The sequence below is a fragment of the Zymoseptoria tritici genome, chromosome 6 (genome assembly GCF_000219625.1).
Source record: "Zymoseptoria tritici IPO323 chromosome 6, whole genome shotgun sequence".
Classification (NCBI taxonomy): Eukaryota; Fungi; Ascomycota; class Dothideomycetes; order Mycosphaerellales; family Mycosphaerellaceae; genus Zymoseptoria; species Zymoseptoria tritici.
The window spans coordinates 1,067,463-1,083,988 of record NC_018213.1 but is presented as its reverse complement, the minus strand read 5'-3'; the positions used below and the strand labels follow the sequence as shown (position 1 = coordinate 1,083,988).

The 16,526-nt window shown below is 55.0% G+C and overlaps 6 protein-coding genes across 6 annotated transcripts; 2 read left to right on the top strand and 4 right to left on the bottom strand.

Annotated features, from left to right (window-relative positions):
• Window positions 1-1,163: 1,163 nt before the first annotated feature.
• Window positions 1,164-2,341, bottom strand: MYCGRDRAFT_73025 (uncharacterized protein; the record flags this gene model as incomplete). Its single annotated transcript, XM_003851400.1, has 3 exons — window positions 1,164-1,370; window positions 1,431-1,510; window positions 1,559-2,341. 3 exons carry the CDS (start codon window positions 2,150-2,152, stop codon window positions 1,292-1,294), a joined length of 753 nt encoding a protein of 250 aa, XP_003851448.1.
• A 907-nt stretch (window positions 2,342-3,248) lies between these two features.
• MYCGRDRAFT_44079 (uncharacterized protein) lies at window positions 3,249-4,292 on the top strand (the record flags this gene model as incomplete). The annotated part of the gene is made up of 1 exon (XM_003851826.1): window positions 3,249-4,292. One exon carries the CDS (start codon window positions 3,249-3,251, stop codon window positions 4,290-4,292), a length of 1,044 nt encoding a protein of 347 aa, XP_003851874.1.
• Window positions 4,293-6,156: 1,864 nt separating this feature from the next.
• MYCGRDRAFT_43083 (uncharacterized protein) lies at window positions 6,157-8,837 on the bottom strand (the record flags this gene model as incomplete). The annotated part of the gene is made up of 3 exons (XM_003851399.1): window positions 6,157-7,126; window positions 7,177-7,342; window positions 7,391-8,837. Coding segments are annotated over 3 exons (2,583 nt in total), but the record flags the coding sequence as incomplete, so codon positions are not given.
• Window positions 8,838-9,450: 613 nt separating this feature from the next.
• Window positions 9,451-13,253, top strand: MYCGRDRAFT_100470 (uncharacterized protein; the record flags this gene model as incomplete). Its single annotated transcript, XM_003851827.1, has 3 exons — window positions 9,451-10,404; window positions 10,482-10,904; window positions 10,992-13,253. The coding sequence occupies 3 exons, from the start codon at window positions 9,451-9,453 to the stop codon at window positions 13,251-13,253; spliced, it is 3,639 nt and encodes a 1,212-aa protein (XP_003851875.1).
• Window positions 13,254-15,292: 2,039 nt separating this feature from the next.
• On the bottom strand, window positions 15,293-15,550 carry MYCGRDRAFT_29251 (uncharacterized protein; the record flags this gene model as incomplete). The annotated part of the gene is made up of 1 exon (XM_003851398.1): window positions 15,293-15,550. A coding segment is annotated over one exon (258 nt), but the record flags the coding sequence as incomplete, so codon positions are not given.
• A 107-nt stretch (window positions 15,551-15,657) lies between these two features.
• MYCGRDRAFT_93820 (uncharacterized protein) lies at window positions 15,658-16,408 on the bottom strand (the record flags this gene model as incomplete). The annotated part of the gene is made up of 2 exons (XM_003851397.1): window positions 15,658-15,754; window positions 15,843-16,408. The coding sequence occupies 2 exons, from the start codon at window positions 16,406-16,408 to the stop codon at window positions 15,658-15,660; spliced, it is 663 nt and encodes a 220-aa protein (XP_003851445.1).
• Window positions 16,409-16,526: the final 118 nt, after the last annotated feature.

The window sequence follows — 16,526 nt, the reverse complement described above, 5'->3', positions numbered from 1 at the left end:
TCTTTGCAACGGAAAGAAATGACATTCTCCATGCAAAACTTTCTCATCACGTTCGATTTCGTCATTATCGCTGTCAAGTTTTGAATATGAATGCCGAGTCCTAATAACCCGTGAGGCGTAAGCTCATGTCCAGAACGCCTCCCTCCAAAACCCGTCCTTCTCCCAAAGATTACCGCATCGCTTGTATAGCATTCTCAATGCTGTGCGCCACCATGTCGAAATTCTGAACCTCCCGCCCAGAGTACTGCCGTGTTTTCTGAAACGGTGAAAAGGCCCGGTACTGCTGCTCACTCGAACTCGTGCCCGTCTCCGAACTCGATCCCGCTACCGTATCCACGATCTTGCCAGACGGCTGGTAGACTATCGGACCCGCGATAGCACTTATAGGCGTGCTGGTGCCGGAGTGGGCGCGATAGGCTTGATACTGCGGCTGTTCGTTGCGGGAGCTGACGGTTGGTGTGCTGGTGCTGGAGCGCGGCGGAGAGAGATTAGAGCTGACAGGCGGTGTGCTCGTGCGAGAGTGCGGCGGAGAGAGGCTGGAGCCGACGGGCGGTGTGCTCGTGCTAGAGCGCGGCGGAGGGAAAGTCGAGCTGACAGGTGGTGTGCTCGTGCTAGAGCGCGGTTGAGAGAAGCTCGAGCGCGGTTGGGAGAAACTGGAGCGCGGTTGGGAGAAACTGGAGCGAGGTTGGGAGAAAGAGGTCGGGCGGGGTGAGAGCGTAGCGGAGGTGTTGTAGTTGTGGATGAGTTGGCTGGCCGGAGTTGCGATGATGGGGTTGATAGCTATCACTTCGACAAGTGACTCAGATTTTCCCAGAATTTTCTGCTCTTTTATGGGGCCTTGTGCAGTGTCTGTTGGGGTTTTGGGACGCTTGATTGGGGATTGAGCGAGCGGACTGCTTTTTCGTGGAGCCGATCGCCTGTTCATGAGGCGTTGCATGGAGGTTCGTCCAGGTTTGGGTTCCGTTGGAGACTTGATCTGTGGACCTTGGCCTTGAGATGCGTGGTTCGTCTGCGGAACTTGGGCGTGAGATGCGTTATTCGTCTCCGGACTTTGGCCTTGAGATGCATTGTTCGTCTGCGGGCTTTCGTCTTGAGGTGTAGTAGTGGTTTTGGCAGCTGGTTTAGGATCTGCTAGCTGCCACTCTGCCGCACGAGTAGGTGGCCTTGTGGACAACTCTGAGATGGATTCTGACATTTCAGGCATTTCAACTTGCAGCGACTTGCAGTCAGGTATGTTGACCTGCAGGAGACTGCCCTCCCTGCCATGGACGCCACCCGGCGGCTGTGATTGTCAAGGCTGTACTCTTGACGGGACTTTGGGTGCAGCCTGGTCTTTCACAGGCGATCCAAGGTTTTGCAAGGTCGCACGACTGCATCAATGAATGTGAGCTTTGGGAGATCGCTCGGGTGTCGCGACAGTACGCTCTCACCTCTTGCGTCTGAAGAACTTTCGAAGTCCTTTCGGCTCAGGTTCCACGGTCGACGCTTGCACAGTTGACGCTTGCTTCTTCTATTCCTTGTCAGCTCGTCCATCGTTGAAAGTGTAGTGCCGACGTACCTCATCAGCGGTCGTGCTGGCTTTCGATGTTCTCTCCGCGTCGCCGCTTGCACCATTCGCTAATACAAAAGACTTTGTCGTAACTACACTGCTTTCTCTCGCCGTCTCCTCCCCCTTCACTTCTTGCCCCTCCACTTGTCCTGCTTCCACTGCTTCCTCCTCCGCCTCATCCTCATTCCCGGGAGCCAATCGTTCTTCATCGCCGCAGACAACGACATACCATCCCACCGGCACTTCCGGTGCCAACTTGTCCCGTACAGCGGCCAATGCCTTTGTCTGCTCATCGCTCACTTCCTTCCCTCTCACCTCGTCAACGTCCAAGCCCAGCTTCACCTCTTCTACAATGTCGGCCACGTAGGCGTAAGGTTGGCTCAAGGACGACATATCGTTCGGATCGTATTGTTCAACGAAGCGGAGGTTTGGCAGGTGCTTCATGGTGTCTGGGAAAGTCTCGTGGAAGTTCTCCAGCATCGTCTCCGTTGTACCGGGAGCCACAAGCCATTCTGCTGCAGCATCGTCGAGGTTTTGAAGGATGATGTGGATTCGGATCAAAGGTCGTGGCCAGCGGAACCCGTGTAGAAGATAGACGGGCATGTTCACTTCGTATCGTGTATGGCGTTTGCTGAAGAGTGTGGGTCGTTGCGTCGTTCGTCTCGTCAGATCTGATTCTGGTCGCAAAGGTTGGGCACGACCATGAAGGAGGGCAGCGAAGCTCGTGCGTGTTTCAAGAGAAGCAGACGAAACGACGAGGGAGTATTATTACTCGATCGACAGAGCCAAGAGGAATGCAGCGGGCATGCACGCCCGCACGCAAACGTCCGCCCAGAGCAGGCCGTGGCTCGCTTTTTCCTGGAAAGTGAGCTGTGTCGAGAAACGGTCGAGGTCCTGCAGCCTCCCGGACTTTTGGAAGCTCGCGCGCTCCACTCTAGACCCCCCCTACCGCAAGCCACGACCAACCATTGAAGACGGCCCCGATTTCTCTTCTGTCCCTTTCCTCATTTCACTATCCTCCTCGCGCTCATCGCAGGGTTGTCGTCGCGGAATATGCTGAAGGGATGCACTCGGTGGACGGACATTGCTCGCGGTCTCAGCAATGCCCAAGTCCGGAGAATTCGACGGTCTACCGCATGATACTCCTACATTGCTGTGCTCCCTCTTGTGCTCCCGTGCGACGTTCAATGTGACGTCGCAGGGAAACGATTCCGTGAAGGCAATCCGCGGGTGAGTGTACTCGAATGACACGTCTCTTTGTACGGAATGGTGGTTTGTGGTGGAGCCATTGGGTGAAGTGAGAACCGGCTCCGCAGTCGAGGTGGAGCCTCGGAGGCGCTTGAGCTTTGTGCTTCGCTTCGCTCATGACTTCTCATCATAGCTCAATCGTTGTCGTCGACATCTCTCGCCAAAGGTCCGCCTATGACAATCGCCCCTTCACCTCCATCCGACGTGACTTGCACAATGCAGTCGTGAAGCTACTACCTCACGAGACATGTCGTCAAAGGTTTGACAGTATTGTGTGCATCTCACAGCCCTGCGTGCATGTGCATGCCTGCGGCGCCGTTGCGCTGAGACCTTGGTCCACATTTTCGATCTTCCGGTACCGAATGTAGTGAGACCACACAGCCAGGGCGGCCCTACCACTTCTCGTTGCGACGTTGACATCGACCCGGAACTTGCAAGATTACACGCCATCATGGTGCTGCATCTGCTGGGCAAGAAGAGCTGGAACGTCTACAATTCCGCCAATGTCGAGCGCGTGCGTAAGGATGAAGCGGATGCGAAGGCGCGGGAAGAGGCAGAGGAGCAGCGACAGCAGGAAGAGGACGCTAGTCGTCGGATTGCGCTGTTGCGAGGAGAGCATGTGGCGCCTCTGACTGTTGAGACTGCTGAGCCTGAGGATGGTTCGGAGCAGAAACGGCGGAGTAGACATGATGACCCTCAACGAGACCGCAAACGCAGACGATTACGAGGCGAAGATGATACGGACGCGGAGATTCGGCATGCGAGGACGGATGTGGACGCAGAGAGGCGAGTTCCACAATTGCAGATGAAAGAGCGTGAGAAAGCCGCGCCGTTGCAGGATCATGCTGGACATATACAACTCATTCCAGCGCCGGACGAAGTCGCTATTCGCAAAGCAGAGAAGAATGCCGAAGCTGAAGCCGAAAAGGCGAAGAAGCGGAAGAGAGAGGACGATCAGGTCACAATGCGGTTCAGTAATGCAGCAGGATATCAGAACGGCATGCAGAAACCTTGGTATGCTGCTACGAAAGAGGCTGCTGCGCCTGTGAGTGCTTCGATGGACCTTGTCCTCGCTGATGTGCAAGGTAAGGATGTCTGGGGTAATGATGATCCTCGACGAAAAGAACGGGAGAGCAAACGCATGTCGTCCAATGATCCGTTCGCGGCTATGCAGCATGCTCAGCGACAGCTGAAGCAGAGTTCGCAGGACAAGGAGGTGTGGCAGAAGCAGCAGGCAAAGGAGATTGAGGAGTTGAAACGATCGCAGAGACGTGATGAGGAACGACGGCGGAGAGAGGATAGTCTTGATGGCTTTAGTCTGGATGCTCCAGCGGAGAAGAGGCGTGAGCATCGTGGTGATGATAGAGATCGGAGGCATAGCCATCATCGGAAACACCACCACCATCGCAGTCGAAGCCGAGAGAGCGATCGGGACCGGCATCATCGGAGGAATCGATCAGAGCGACACGAACATAGCAATGTTAAGCTGCGGTAACAAGAACTGGACATAAGATTGTCAAGAGATATTCTCATGAATCCCACTTCGTACGATCTCGAGTTCGGACGACAAATCATGCCCATGAAGCTCCACCTCCACCCGCTCACTGCACCCATTTCCGATCCAACGCTTCCAAGAACCCAAGGTCCACATCCGCAAAACTCCTCCAAAAATCAACCTCATACCTCCAAGGCTGAGTCTGAATCGCAAACACCGTACCAATCATCATCCGCTCCAGCTCCTCCCGATCCTTGCCCATCACCAGCACAATGTCCCTCCTCACCTTGACATTGAGTGCGAGCTGAGCCTTCCACCTCCTCAATCTTCCGTCGACCGTCTCTTGAAAGTTGGCCTCACCACCGCACACGTCTTTGGGGTAGAATTTCCACAGCCAGGCTCGTCCACGCGAGTCTTTGAATGCGAGCTCTTCGTTGAGTGCTGTGGTCAGGGGCATGAACATGCTGTGTGAGTACACCCTCAGCAACGCGAAGCGGGAATCGGGGGCCTTCTCCAGCTGCGCGCGGGCGAGTTTTAGGAGGTCGATGGTTCGGTAGTCCGTGATATGGTCGCGGCCTCTGATCAGTCCGCCGCCGAAGAACTCCGCTTGTCGGTAGTCGATGAACATAGATGGGCGGCCGGTCATGGGGTCGTCGCGGGCGATGGCTCGACCGAGGGTATTCGAGAAATATGCGGGAGTGATGATACCCGCCTTGTACAAACGTGCAATGGTGGGTCTTGTCACAGCGTCCCATGCCTTGGCCGGGCGGCCTCCGCCGGGAGGTCGGAATGCGTCTCCGTGCTTGGAGGCGGGAGGCCAGAAGTCTGCTGGCTGAGTCTCGTCGCTACGCCAATCGCGGTAGTATGCCGGCTGAGAAGCCTTGAAGTCATTGTCCACGAGCTTAGTGCGGTTCTTCAAGGTTTCACGCCAATCGTGGACTTCGCTGCCGCAAAGCTTGTGAGGCGCGAAGAACAGGCCAGTGAGAGCGAATGCGTCAGCGATGTCGCGAGCGACGAGACGATGTTCGCTGAGATGCACGCCGAGCCACATCAAAGCCTGCATCCGCTTGCCGCGTACATAGCTCGACCATCCATTGATTCGCAACGACTCCGATCGAAGTTTTTGGAGCTCGGAATAGCGCTCCATGTGGCCGATTTCCAGGTCCGCGGCGTGAAACTGCGGTTTGAAGACGTTTGCCTTCTCTCGCTCGATGAAATATGCGAATTGCTTCTCAACGTCCTCTCGGCCGACTCTCTCCGCAAACACGAATGCCTTCAGTTTCTTGAGCTGCTGGCGATCGGTTTCGACGAGTTCGAGATCGTCCTCTTCGAGCATGGGACAGTCGCTGTCGGATTCCCATGACTCTGGATCGCTGAGACTGTTGTCGGAGCTCCAGCCATCGTCATCCTCCCATTCGTTGAGACGACCTTCTGCTTTGTTGCAAGCCTCACATCTGCAGTCAGGGGCAAAGTCGTTCGGGCACTTGTCCTCTTCCAACTGCCACTTGTGTTCTCGCGCTGACGCCCTCTTGAGATCCTCTGCTAGATTTTGTGACTTGCGTATGATCTGCGCCTCGCTCAGCTCGCTCGCGGGTCTGGCCTTGTTGAATCTAGAGTTCCTCTGCCTGAGCGCGAGGCTTTTGGGCACCTTGCCACGGTTGGGATCCTTTCGAGGGGCAGAACCCTTCTCCTTGCGTTTGCTCCTGTTGACGTTCAACTTCTCCGCATCAGAAGCATAGTCGTCGGAATCATCGTCGGAGTCAAGTCCTTTGATGAATCGTATCATGTTGAAGCCATGGGTGCTCAATGCCTGGGTGATGCGATCAGCATGATCGCCAATTGCCGTGATCTGCTGGCCCTGTATTTCTTCTGGGAAGAGCACTTCGTCTTCGGCGGCATCGATTTCGTTGTAATACCGCTCATGCTTCTCCTCCACAGTCATATCTCTGCGGCCCGTGATTTTACCGTTCAGATACTCCACGAGGAAGTCGATGCTCTGAGAGTCAGGATGTTGTATCACATCCCACACGGACTCCTCTCCTTCTCTCACGTCTCGACATCGCCCTGTGTCGGGATCGCGCCGAATGGTCTTGAGGATAGGCGCCGCGACCGAGTAGCATTCGATCCCTTGAGTAAAGCGATATGCCTTAATCAGTGTGTTGTGTATCCTGTTCTGGAACTCCTCGGGATGCACGCCGGGTAAGGTATCCCAGACGATGACATCGTAATGCTCCGAGAAGCTGAATCGAAAGTCGCTGAAGACAGAGGTGTCGGACAGCCGTTCGAACATTCCTTCATTGACTTCGCTGGTGACCTGCCATTCACTCCGAGATGCTCGTCCCATGCCAGATTTAGTCCTCGTAAGCCACCACTCCTCCTTCGGTGGCTGAACCACGATGCGGCCTGTCTTCGCGTCTCGAACCAGAATGCACAACTCGGAAGAGTAGAGGTTGAGGTACTGAACAAATCTCCTGCTGACGGGATCGTTGCGTTTGATGTGTGCACATATCACATTCTTGCACTCCATCACATCGTGGGTTCTTGGACCTGCTCCTCGCGCACCAGTGGCGGCGCGAGAGGACATCTCGTGGGCACCAAGGAAGGAAAATCGAGGGACGAAGCCCAACTGGAGGAACTGAGAGCGAGTACGGTCTCCAGCCCAGGTCGCCCAGCCGGCACTTGGGAAGTATCCGAAGATGTTCAAGATGCTGAGACCGTAGAATTCATCCCAACTGCGACAGAGCTGGATAGCCTCTCCAAACTTTGTGCCGTGAGCGATGACCGCAAATTGTAGCCAGCCTCGTCGGGCAACGGTGCGTTCGGAAGCTTGATTCCTGTGACATGTGTTAGCTTTGGGGTGAGACAGGAGAGCCATGCCGCCTACCAAATGTATTTCCCACACAATTTGATCCTGACTCTCTTGCCAGGTCTAGTATTGCCGTCTTCGATCTCGCCAAAGTCAAGTCTTGGCGGCGCCTCGTTGCTGTCTCTCCTCCGCTTCTCAAGTTCTTTCTCATGCTTCGTCTTCCAGAAATCTTCATCTCGAGCACCTTTCTTGCCTCGCCACAGAGGCACGCGGTGCGACCTCTCCGCGATACTCATATCGTAGGTCTCTTGCTCGTCCTGCTCGTCGTCAGGCTTGATGACCTCTTCCTCGTTCTCGTCTCGGGCGAAGTCAGCGCAAGCGTCTCGTATCTCCTGCAAGCTGGGCTGCTCTAGCCTTAGACAGAGATCGCGCAGCTCCGCAGAGCTTAGCTCAGGGTCGTTAAAGAATTGTTCTACGCTCTCAGCTCTCAATGCTGCCGGCAAAAGCGCTGCTTGAGAGATAATGAGTCTGCACAGGAGGAGCTGCTTGATCTCTCCAATCTCTGCGACAAGTTGGTCGACTTCTTCCTGTGGTAGTCCGAGCACTTGGCCATGCAGCTCATGAGGATGATCGATGACTCCGGCCAACAGGTCGCCGCGAACGTTCTCTTGCCAGTCAAACTTCGCTCCATTGAGCAGTCGTTTCGAGACCTGCTCGGATGTCTCGTTGACCTCGATCCGTGCACTGTCATCAGCATTTCCATCGTTGCTAGTGTTTGCTGGCGCCGACTCAGCTTTCGCCTGTTTCTTCGCTCTCTTCTTCTGATTGCGATTCATGGCTTTAGCAGGGGCCGATGCGCCGGTCTGGCTTTTATTTGCCACTCCGTTGAACTCAGCCTCTACCGGCTCTTGTTGAGTAGGATCACCTGCATCCGCAGTATCGACGTCATGAGCTGAGGTCTCCTTCGGTGGATTCAGCCATAGCAAGTGCATCATCATCTCCACGAACTTGCTTCGGTCGTTTTCGACCTCATCCTCGATCGGATCCCATGACTCCTCCTCATCCTGCTGATCCGACGTATCTTGTCGTTCCTTGAACGCTTCTTCTAGAGCAGCCTCCTGCCGGCGTAGACCCTCCTTGATTCGTTTCCTTCTCAACCTCGACTCAATCTCCTTATTTCGACGTCTAAACATAGCGGCTTCCCGCTTGATTTGCTTGCTTTCGTTCTCTCGAACGTTCTCCTCCTCTTCTTGCTGCTGTCGTACCCAAGCTAGCCATGTTTGATTTCTGTAGACAACTTCTAGCGCTCGCTTCTGGAGCCTTTCCAGCGCTCGTAAAGTAACAAATCTTTCATTCGTGAGCTTATCGATGTAGGTTTTGTGGCCGTAGTCCAGATCCAGTGGATAGAAGTGGCTGTGATGGAGCTTTCGCGCTCGAATCACTCTGTCCAGAAGGCCATATCGCTTGTACAGGTAGTTATGCAATTCCGCGAGCGTCGCCTCATCTTCAACGTCGTCGAATGACACATTTCGAAGAGGCTGCTCTGCAATCTTGTTGTTCAGCCACTCCGGAAGTCTTGTCTCAAGTTCATCAAAGGCGGCATTGCGCTTTTTGTATCCCAAGTAGAGCCCAAGGGATTGTTTCGAATGAAGTCGGCAGAACAACAGGTTCGCCGAAGTTGCAGGAGCTGTGCATTTCTGCTCATCGGAAAGATTCAAAGCTTGACACACGGGTTCCATCTTGAGGGCATACGCTGAGGTGGACAGGAGAGATGAAATGAAATGAAAAATATTGTCGGACGCATGATGTAAGACTCGAGGGGACGCGACGCGACGAAAGTTAAGAGATCCCCCTGCATCTCCGATCGATCGTCCTTTTTTAGGAGCCTGGTCAATCACCTGCTCCGTGAAGACCTACTTGTGGCGATCATACGAGGGCGTGCTAGAGATAGGATGCGTACAGGTATTTCATACAGGACGGTTGAACATGCGTGCAGGAACGATTGAATTTGACTTAGCAGGACGGAGACGAGACGTGCAGCTCGTACAGATAGGCGTCCTGGTTGAGGTCTGAGTATGCGTATTCCTTAGGTGTGCGTACAGCAAAGTTGGTAGACATGCTGGAAATGCTGGAAAGGATAGAGAAGCTGGTGGACATACAATCGAGAAGTCCCGTCGTATTTACCATGGCAGGTCTGCCTCAGGCACATACCTGTATCATTTTGAGTCTAGCGTGATATGCGCAAGCAACGCCTGTGTTTACGTCAAAACAGTGTCGAGCTTTCATGCCACATTCCGTTTCGTCCTGATCACCCTCTCTTTCGTGCATACTAATCTGGCCAACGACACAGACATGGCAGACGATCTAATCGACTTCAATGTGATCGAGCAGCACAAGGAGAACATCCAAGCGCTTCCCAGTGGCCGCTCTGCCAAAGCACTGGCGCAACTGTACAGCCCACCACTCCTCGGTGCCAACCCGTCACCCGCGTCCTCCAACCCAGAGCACATCAAAGCACGCGCAGCATTCGAGACGGAGCTTGCGAACATCGACGAAGCCGACGACCCTCTGGACGTATACGATCGCTACGTGAAATGGACGCTCGATGCATACCCATCATCACAAGCCACGCCGCAATCACAACTCCTGCCTTTGCTTGAGCGCGCGACCAAGGCTTTCCAGTCCTCAACACATTACAAGAACGATCCACGATATCTCAAGATATGGCTACACTACATTCGATTCTTCTCGGATGCGCCACGCGAGGCATTCGTCTTTCTGGCACGGCACAACATTGGTGAAGGTCTCGCGTTGTACTACGAAGAGTTCGCAGCTTGGTTGGAGAATGCCGGAAGATGGAACCAGGCAGAGGAGATTTACAAGATGGGCTTGGAGAAAGAGGCACGACCAGCAGAGCGATTGATGCGCAAGTTTGGAGAATTCGAGCGGAGGCTGGAGGCTCGACCACAAGATGCGACAGAGCCGTCGAGCCCAGCGTTGCCTTCTGTGCGACCCGCTTTGGCGGCGAAGTTAGATCCTTTCGCCACTTCTTCACCTGCAACACAATCGCAAGGCCAAGGGAACGGAGGCAAGAAATCGAAGAGCTCGAAGATGGCCATTTTCTCCGACAGTGATGAGCCACCGCGACCCGCGTCGGGAGGCAGCGCCAGTGGATGGGACAGCATAGGTTCGCTTGCCGACAGGAGGAAGGAGAACGCAGTTGAGGCTAAGCCTTGGGCTGGTGAGAAGCTTATGGGCGGCAAGACAAACGGTGGCATGGAGAAGATGATGATCTTCAAAGACCAGGTAAGCACTTCCCGAGCATTCCCCTCATACTGCACCATATTTACGAATGCAGGACTAAACCCAACTTTTATAATCAGTCATCGCGTTCCGCATCAATGCCAAAGCACCTTTCCTATCAAGCGTCAAGTAGCAATCACGCGCAGCAGTGCGTGCTAAACGAGAAAAGTGGTAGGCTGGAGTGCGTCTTCGTTAACCTCGAGGCCGTCTATCCAGAACCGGGTGATATGTCGGTGGTGTATTCATTTGAAGAGCTACGGGCGAGACATCGTGGGTGGCAGAGAAAATATCGACGGAAGGCAGTGAGTCAAGAGAAGCATGTCTCCAACAAGTCATCCACAACACAGCAGCAATCCCTTCAGTCTGAACAGCCACATGAGGTGGAACAGGAGGAACAACCACCACAGAAGAAAGGCAAAGATCGGGGCTTCACGATCTTCGAGGACACGCCGTTGCAGCTTGCACCGAAGGAGACCGCACCCGACGATTTGGAAAAGATTCTGGTGGAGACGTTCTCCAAAACGCTGGCTCTGAACGATGAGAACGACGAGAACGCTCCTCCTTCGCGGCAAGAAGTCGACCTCGCAAAGAAAGCTCGCCGGGAAGAGCGGGCGAACCGCACGAGAAAAATCAAGGTCATGAACGTTCAGCACATCAACGAGACGAAGACAATTCAGCTCAACATGGATTCACCGACGGGAAAGAAGATCAAGAAGCGAAAGTCAATCGCGCCGGAGCCAACAATGACGATCAATACCAAGGAAGCCATGGATGAGATTTACGGCATTTTTAACCAGCCACTGCAAAGCACGTCTGAACAGCCTGACGAAGAAGACGAAGATGACGAAAGCGAGGACGATGAAGACGACTATACCACTGGAGATGAAAGCACTGCCACTGGCAAACTCTCCGCGGCTGCCAGCGAGTACGGTGATGAGACGAGAAATGAGTTGATGAGTGCTCAGCAAGTCGAAGTTGACGATGGAGCGGATGTCACTGGCTGGTCGGACTTCACCACGAGCAAGCATGTTCCGAAGGAAGAAGGGGAACTGACACAAGATACCCTCCACGACGCACACACTGCCAACGGGGAAGATCTGACAACGCCAGTCGACGAGGAGGAACCTCGAACGCAATATGTCGACGTTCCAGCAGAGGACTACGATCCTCCTCCTGGTCGTGTCCAGATGCTACCAAATCACCGTCTACCTTTCATGACTCCGATCGTTGAGCGAACAGAGTCGTCTCTCGGTGCTGCGACGGCAAGGACGGAGAAGGACTATTTCGGCGGTGCCAAAACTCCTAGTAGGAAGACTGGTGAGCTCGAAGACTTCGACGACGATGATGAGCCTTGTAGCAGTCCATTTCAAGATGTGCTTGCTGACATGGACGAAGACAAGCGTAGAGTCCTGCAGCCGATCCGCACGAAGAGTACCAAAGGAACGATCGCTCTTGGCGGAGGTACAGCAAAGTCGCAGACAGAAGCGAAGAAGGAGGTGTCGTCGATTCTGGAAAGTGTACAAAAGGGCCCGATTATCAAGGATGACCAGTGCAACCCCATGGATCCTCATCTGCGGCAGACCATTCTGTCGCAAATGAAGCCTTCGTTATCATCTTTTGAGGGTTACCATGAGCACCTGGACGAGAGCTCTGGTCGCACTGCTGAGGTAAAGAAATACGTGCGAACGCTGTCGAAGTCAAGCAGGAGCAGTGTCAATGTGGACAAGACAGCACAGACTTTGTCCATCCCTCCAGTTCTGGACCTCCCTGGAGCGCATGGTACATACACCGTCAAGCGAGAACTAGGCGCAGGCACCTTCGCACCCGTCTACCTGATCGAGAACAGTACCGCGCTCGCCATGGAAGAGGAAGACAACGCGGATGAGAACATGCCTGTCGCGCGAGTGGGCAAAGACTCGCACCGCAAGGGTCTTGAGGCAATTAAGATGGAAGAGCCAACCAGCACCTGGGAGTTCTTCATCCTCCGCCAGTCTCATCGCCGATTGGGCGTCACCCGTGCCACCGAATCGATCGTGCGCGCCCACGAAATGCATCTCTACCGCGATGAATGCTTCCTGGTCGAGGAGTTCCGCGACCAAGGCACGCTCCTCGACCTCGTTAACCTTGCGCGCCTGGACTCCGGCAGTGGAGGCGGTATGGACGAGATGCTCGCCATGTGGTTCACGGTCGAACTTCTCCGCGTCACCGAGGCACTTCACTCAAAACAGCTCATCCACGGTGACCTCAAGGGCGACAACATCCTCGTGCGCTTCGACGATCCAGGCATGGAGACGGACTGGTCACCCACGTACTTCTCGAACGGCGCACACGGCTGGTCGAGCAAAGGCGTCTGTCTGATCGACTTCGGCCGTGGAGTCGACATGAAGCACTTCAAGCCTGACGTCGCGTTTATCGCAGATTGGAAGACGTCCGAAGCGGACTGCGCGGAGATGCGCGAACTTCGACCGTGGACGTACCAGGTCGACTACCACGGTCTGGCCGGTATCATCCACAGTCTACTGTTCGGCAAGTACATGGAGACGGTGGGCGAGAAAGGCGGCGGACTAGGTCAGGGCGCGACGAAGACGTACCGCATCCGGGAGAATTTGAAGAGATACTGGCAGACGGAGATATGGGCCGAGGTCTTCGCACTACTGCTGAATCCGCTGACAAAGGTGGATGCGGAGGATGGAAGGAAGATGCCCGTTGTGAGGGGCATGCGGGCGTGTCGGGAGAGGATGGAGGCTTGGATTGAGGAGAACTGTGAGAGGGGCGTGGGCCTGAAGGGTATGATCTCGAGGATGGAGAGTGCGATCAGGGAGAAGAGGAGGAGAGGCGGCAAGGCGTTGTGAGGTTGTCGTTGGCGCTTGTATAGTCGTTGGGATCACTGGCGTTTTGTTGGTCGACAGACTGCGGTCTGCTCGTTTTCGTATTGCTTGTGAGCATGGCGGTTCCGTGGCCGCAGAGGCATCCTCGACAATCCAGATCACTCAATTTTCTCTTGCATACCGGTCGATGAAGATGGCGTGGTCACCTATTTACATCAGTCTAGCGAAATCGCTCGGACGAACGCTGGCATGGTGAGCACACCTGACGCTAGGGTTAGGGTTTGGGTTCTTCGCAGGGCACAAAAGGCGATCGAGTGAGCTTACTCTACTTGTTTTCAATGACCAAGACGAACTGCTCTGAATGACCGCATTGGATGGATCGATTTTTGAACTATCGTGTAGTGCCGTGGGCATGTGATGTTTCTGACCACGAGTACTTGATGTTGCGATCAGTCGAGGTGAAGGGTCTCAACGATGGACATGCAGGAGCAGAATACGAGAAACCGGCACACGAGAGCGAACGGGAACGACGAGTGTCGAGCCAACACAGATATGCGGATGTGAAAGCAGCAGACCCGCGAAATGATCGACACGAACGAGTTATCATTCAACTTCACAGCAGGGCAACAACGAGGATTGATGTGACTAGGTATCAGACCGAAAGAATCGTACTGTCTACACTACGTTTGGCAGCATTAACGACCACGCGGGCCCTCTCGCATGATCATTGATGTGTACACGGAGCTCTCCTCCTATGCGTGTGCAGAACTCCGACCGAGAACGCTGCATCGACGGTGGACGACGAGCGCAATGGCATACGATGAACCTGTGCCGACCGACATTGCGGGGTGGGGTATCTTCAACAAAACGAACAGAAGCGATCACCGAGGCGATGCGTTGACAAGCCTGCGAACAAGACAATCTCACTGAGGTGGATTGCCGCCCAGCGTTCTCAAGATGCCGGCAATGTCAGGTATTCCTCCTGGTGGAGCAGCTCCTTGAGGAGCAGGCGAAGGCTGGCCGTGGCGTGGGTATTGCTGGCCATACTGCTGCGACTGTTGCTGACCGTACTGCTGCGGTTGTTGCTGGCTGTACTGCTGCTGGTGCTGCTGACCGTACTGCTGCTGCTGGCCATTCCAGGGAGGATACTGCTGCTGGGGCGGCTGACCGTACTGCTGCGGTTGGAAGAATGCCCGATTGACGTGGGATCCAGCAGGGTATGCAAAATTGGCCGCAGGTTGCTGACCGTACGGAGTGTACTGCGCGGCACCTGCTGAAGGCTGCACCTGTGGCGGATGGCCATACTGGTATCGATCCCCGTTAAACTGGTAGGACTCCAGGGCGCCCTGCGGCACGTGTGGCTTCTCCGGCAAAGCGTGGGGTTGCTGCTCAGGTGGCTGACTGTTGTGTTGATCCGGGTATGTGTGTGCGTTGTGCTTGAAGCCAGCTGCTGGGTCTGCGCCTTCACGTCCGCCTCGCTGCCCGCCTTGAAGGAATGATCCACGGGCTCTACCGCGATCTCCACGTCCACGGCCCCTGTCTCCACGGCCGCGTCCTCTATCACCTCGGCCACGTCCGCCATCTCCTCGACCCCTACCACCACGACCTCGATCGAACGCGAGCGGTTGCCTGATCTCGGGGGGTCCTCCAGCCATGATTTGCGCCAGATTGTCAGGCCGCTTCAAAGGCTGATAGAACTCTGCAGGTTCGTCGTCATCGTCATAGCTCATTCCACCACCGTAGCTCTGAGATGGCGCATCGCCGCCGCCGATGAAAGTATCGCCCGAATCGTGGCCAGGTGCTCCGAAGCTCCTGCCACCTCCTCTGCCGCCACCACGTATAGGTCCACCACGACGAGCTTGCTTTGCCAGCTTTTTCTGCCTCTTGTGCTCCGCCTCCGCCTCATCATCCGAGAACTCGAGCTCGTCCTCATTGACCTCCTCATCGTGGATATTCGACGCGTCTGTTCCCTTCATGTTCCTGAGCGGCTGCGTGAAGACGAATGTGCTGTGACTGTCCACGTAGAAGATTTTGGTGCCGTGTGTTATGCCAGCCGCCTCAACCTCCTTCGCATTGGTGAACGCCACGCTGTACAGAGGCTCTTGAACTCTGCCAAAGGTATCCGCAACTGCGCCAATCACAACCCTGTCCTCTGTGCAGAGAACTGAACCTCCTTCCAACACTTGATATTCACCAGGGGTCGCGCCCTTGATCAACGCCATGTTCTCGACGGTCCTCTCGATATTGCCCAGAAATGTAATCTTCATATCCTCTGTGACCTTGACATCCGGCTTCTCAACCACAACCTCTTTAACCTCATTCGTTGTCCGAGGCTGATGATCCGCCGTGCTCTTGCCCTTTGAATCTCCACCATCCCCATCTTCACCGTCGCCGGCCATGAGAATCTTGGCCAATGCAGCGGGGTCCATCATATCGTAAGCCTCGTCGCTGCTGTCGTTGACGGAATCCGAATCCGAGTCTGAGCTGCTGTCGTCGGACGAAGACTCGGCGTCGGACGAATCGAACTGCCATTCTGAAGTCTCATCGCCCTTCTGCGCGGCAGCTGCCGCCATGAACTCGGGATCATCGGTGGCTTTCGTCTGTGAAACTGACTGGTCGGCATCCACCATGACCATGTCTGTCGATGTCGCGCCTTCGATGGCCTCATCGGTGGTGAACGGGAGCTCCGGCTGCGAAATGGGTTCGTCCTTGATCGCAGTCTGCTGCTCATTCGATTCGGAGGCGTCGCGCACTATTTCAGTAGTCTCTGCAAGCACAGTCGCTGTTGCGTTCTCCTCTTGAAGAGGAGCCGACACAAAATCGTCGCCATTCGACACAGCCTCCGCTGGGATGCCATCGTCCACCTCCTCCTTCACAAGTTGTACTTCCTCTTGACCGTGCGCCTCATGCACCGGCGGCGCAAAGGTCGCCTCTTGCGATGTCGCTTCTACGTCTACCTCCGATTTGATTGTTGCATCTGCTGCTGTACCAGATGCTGCCGCTGCCGCCACCGCGCTCTCGCCACTCTTCTCACCGGACTCACCGTAAACATCGTCCCAATCGTCCACGTCCGCCATCTCGTCTCGAAGCTGTTCCGTCACTTCTAGCGGAGCCTCGAGTCGCACTCGCTTGTTTGGGCGCGCTTCGTCGGGATTCTGGGTTTCGAGAAGTTCGTCCATTGCGTTGCAAAAGTGGAGCGAAGAGGTGTTCAAGGGAGATTGCAATGTTCGAGTCTCGACAAACGGAACGGAGCTTTGAAATTTCTCGAGGCCAGACGTCACCGCAGACCGAGCGCGT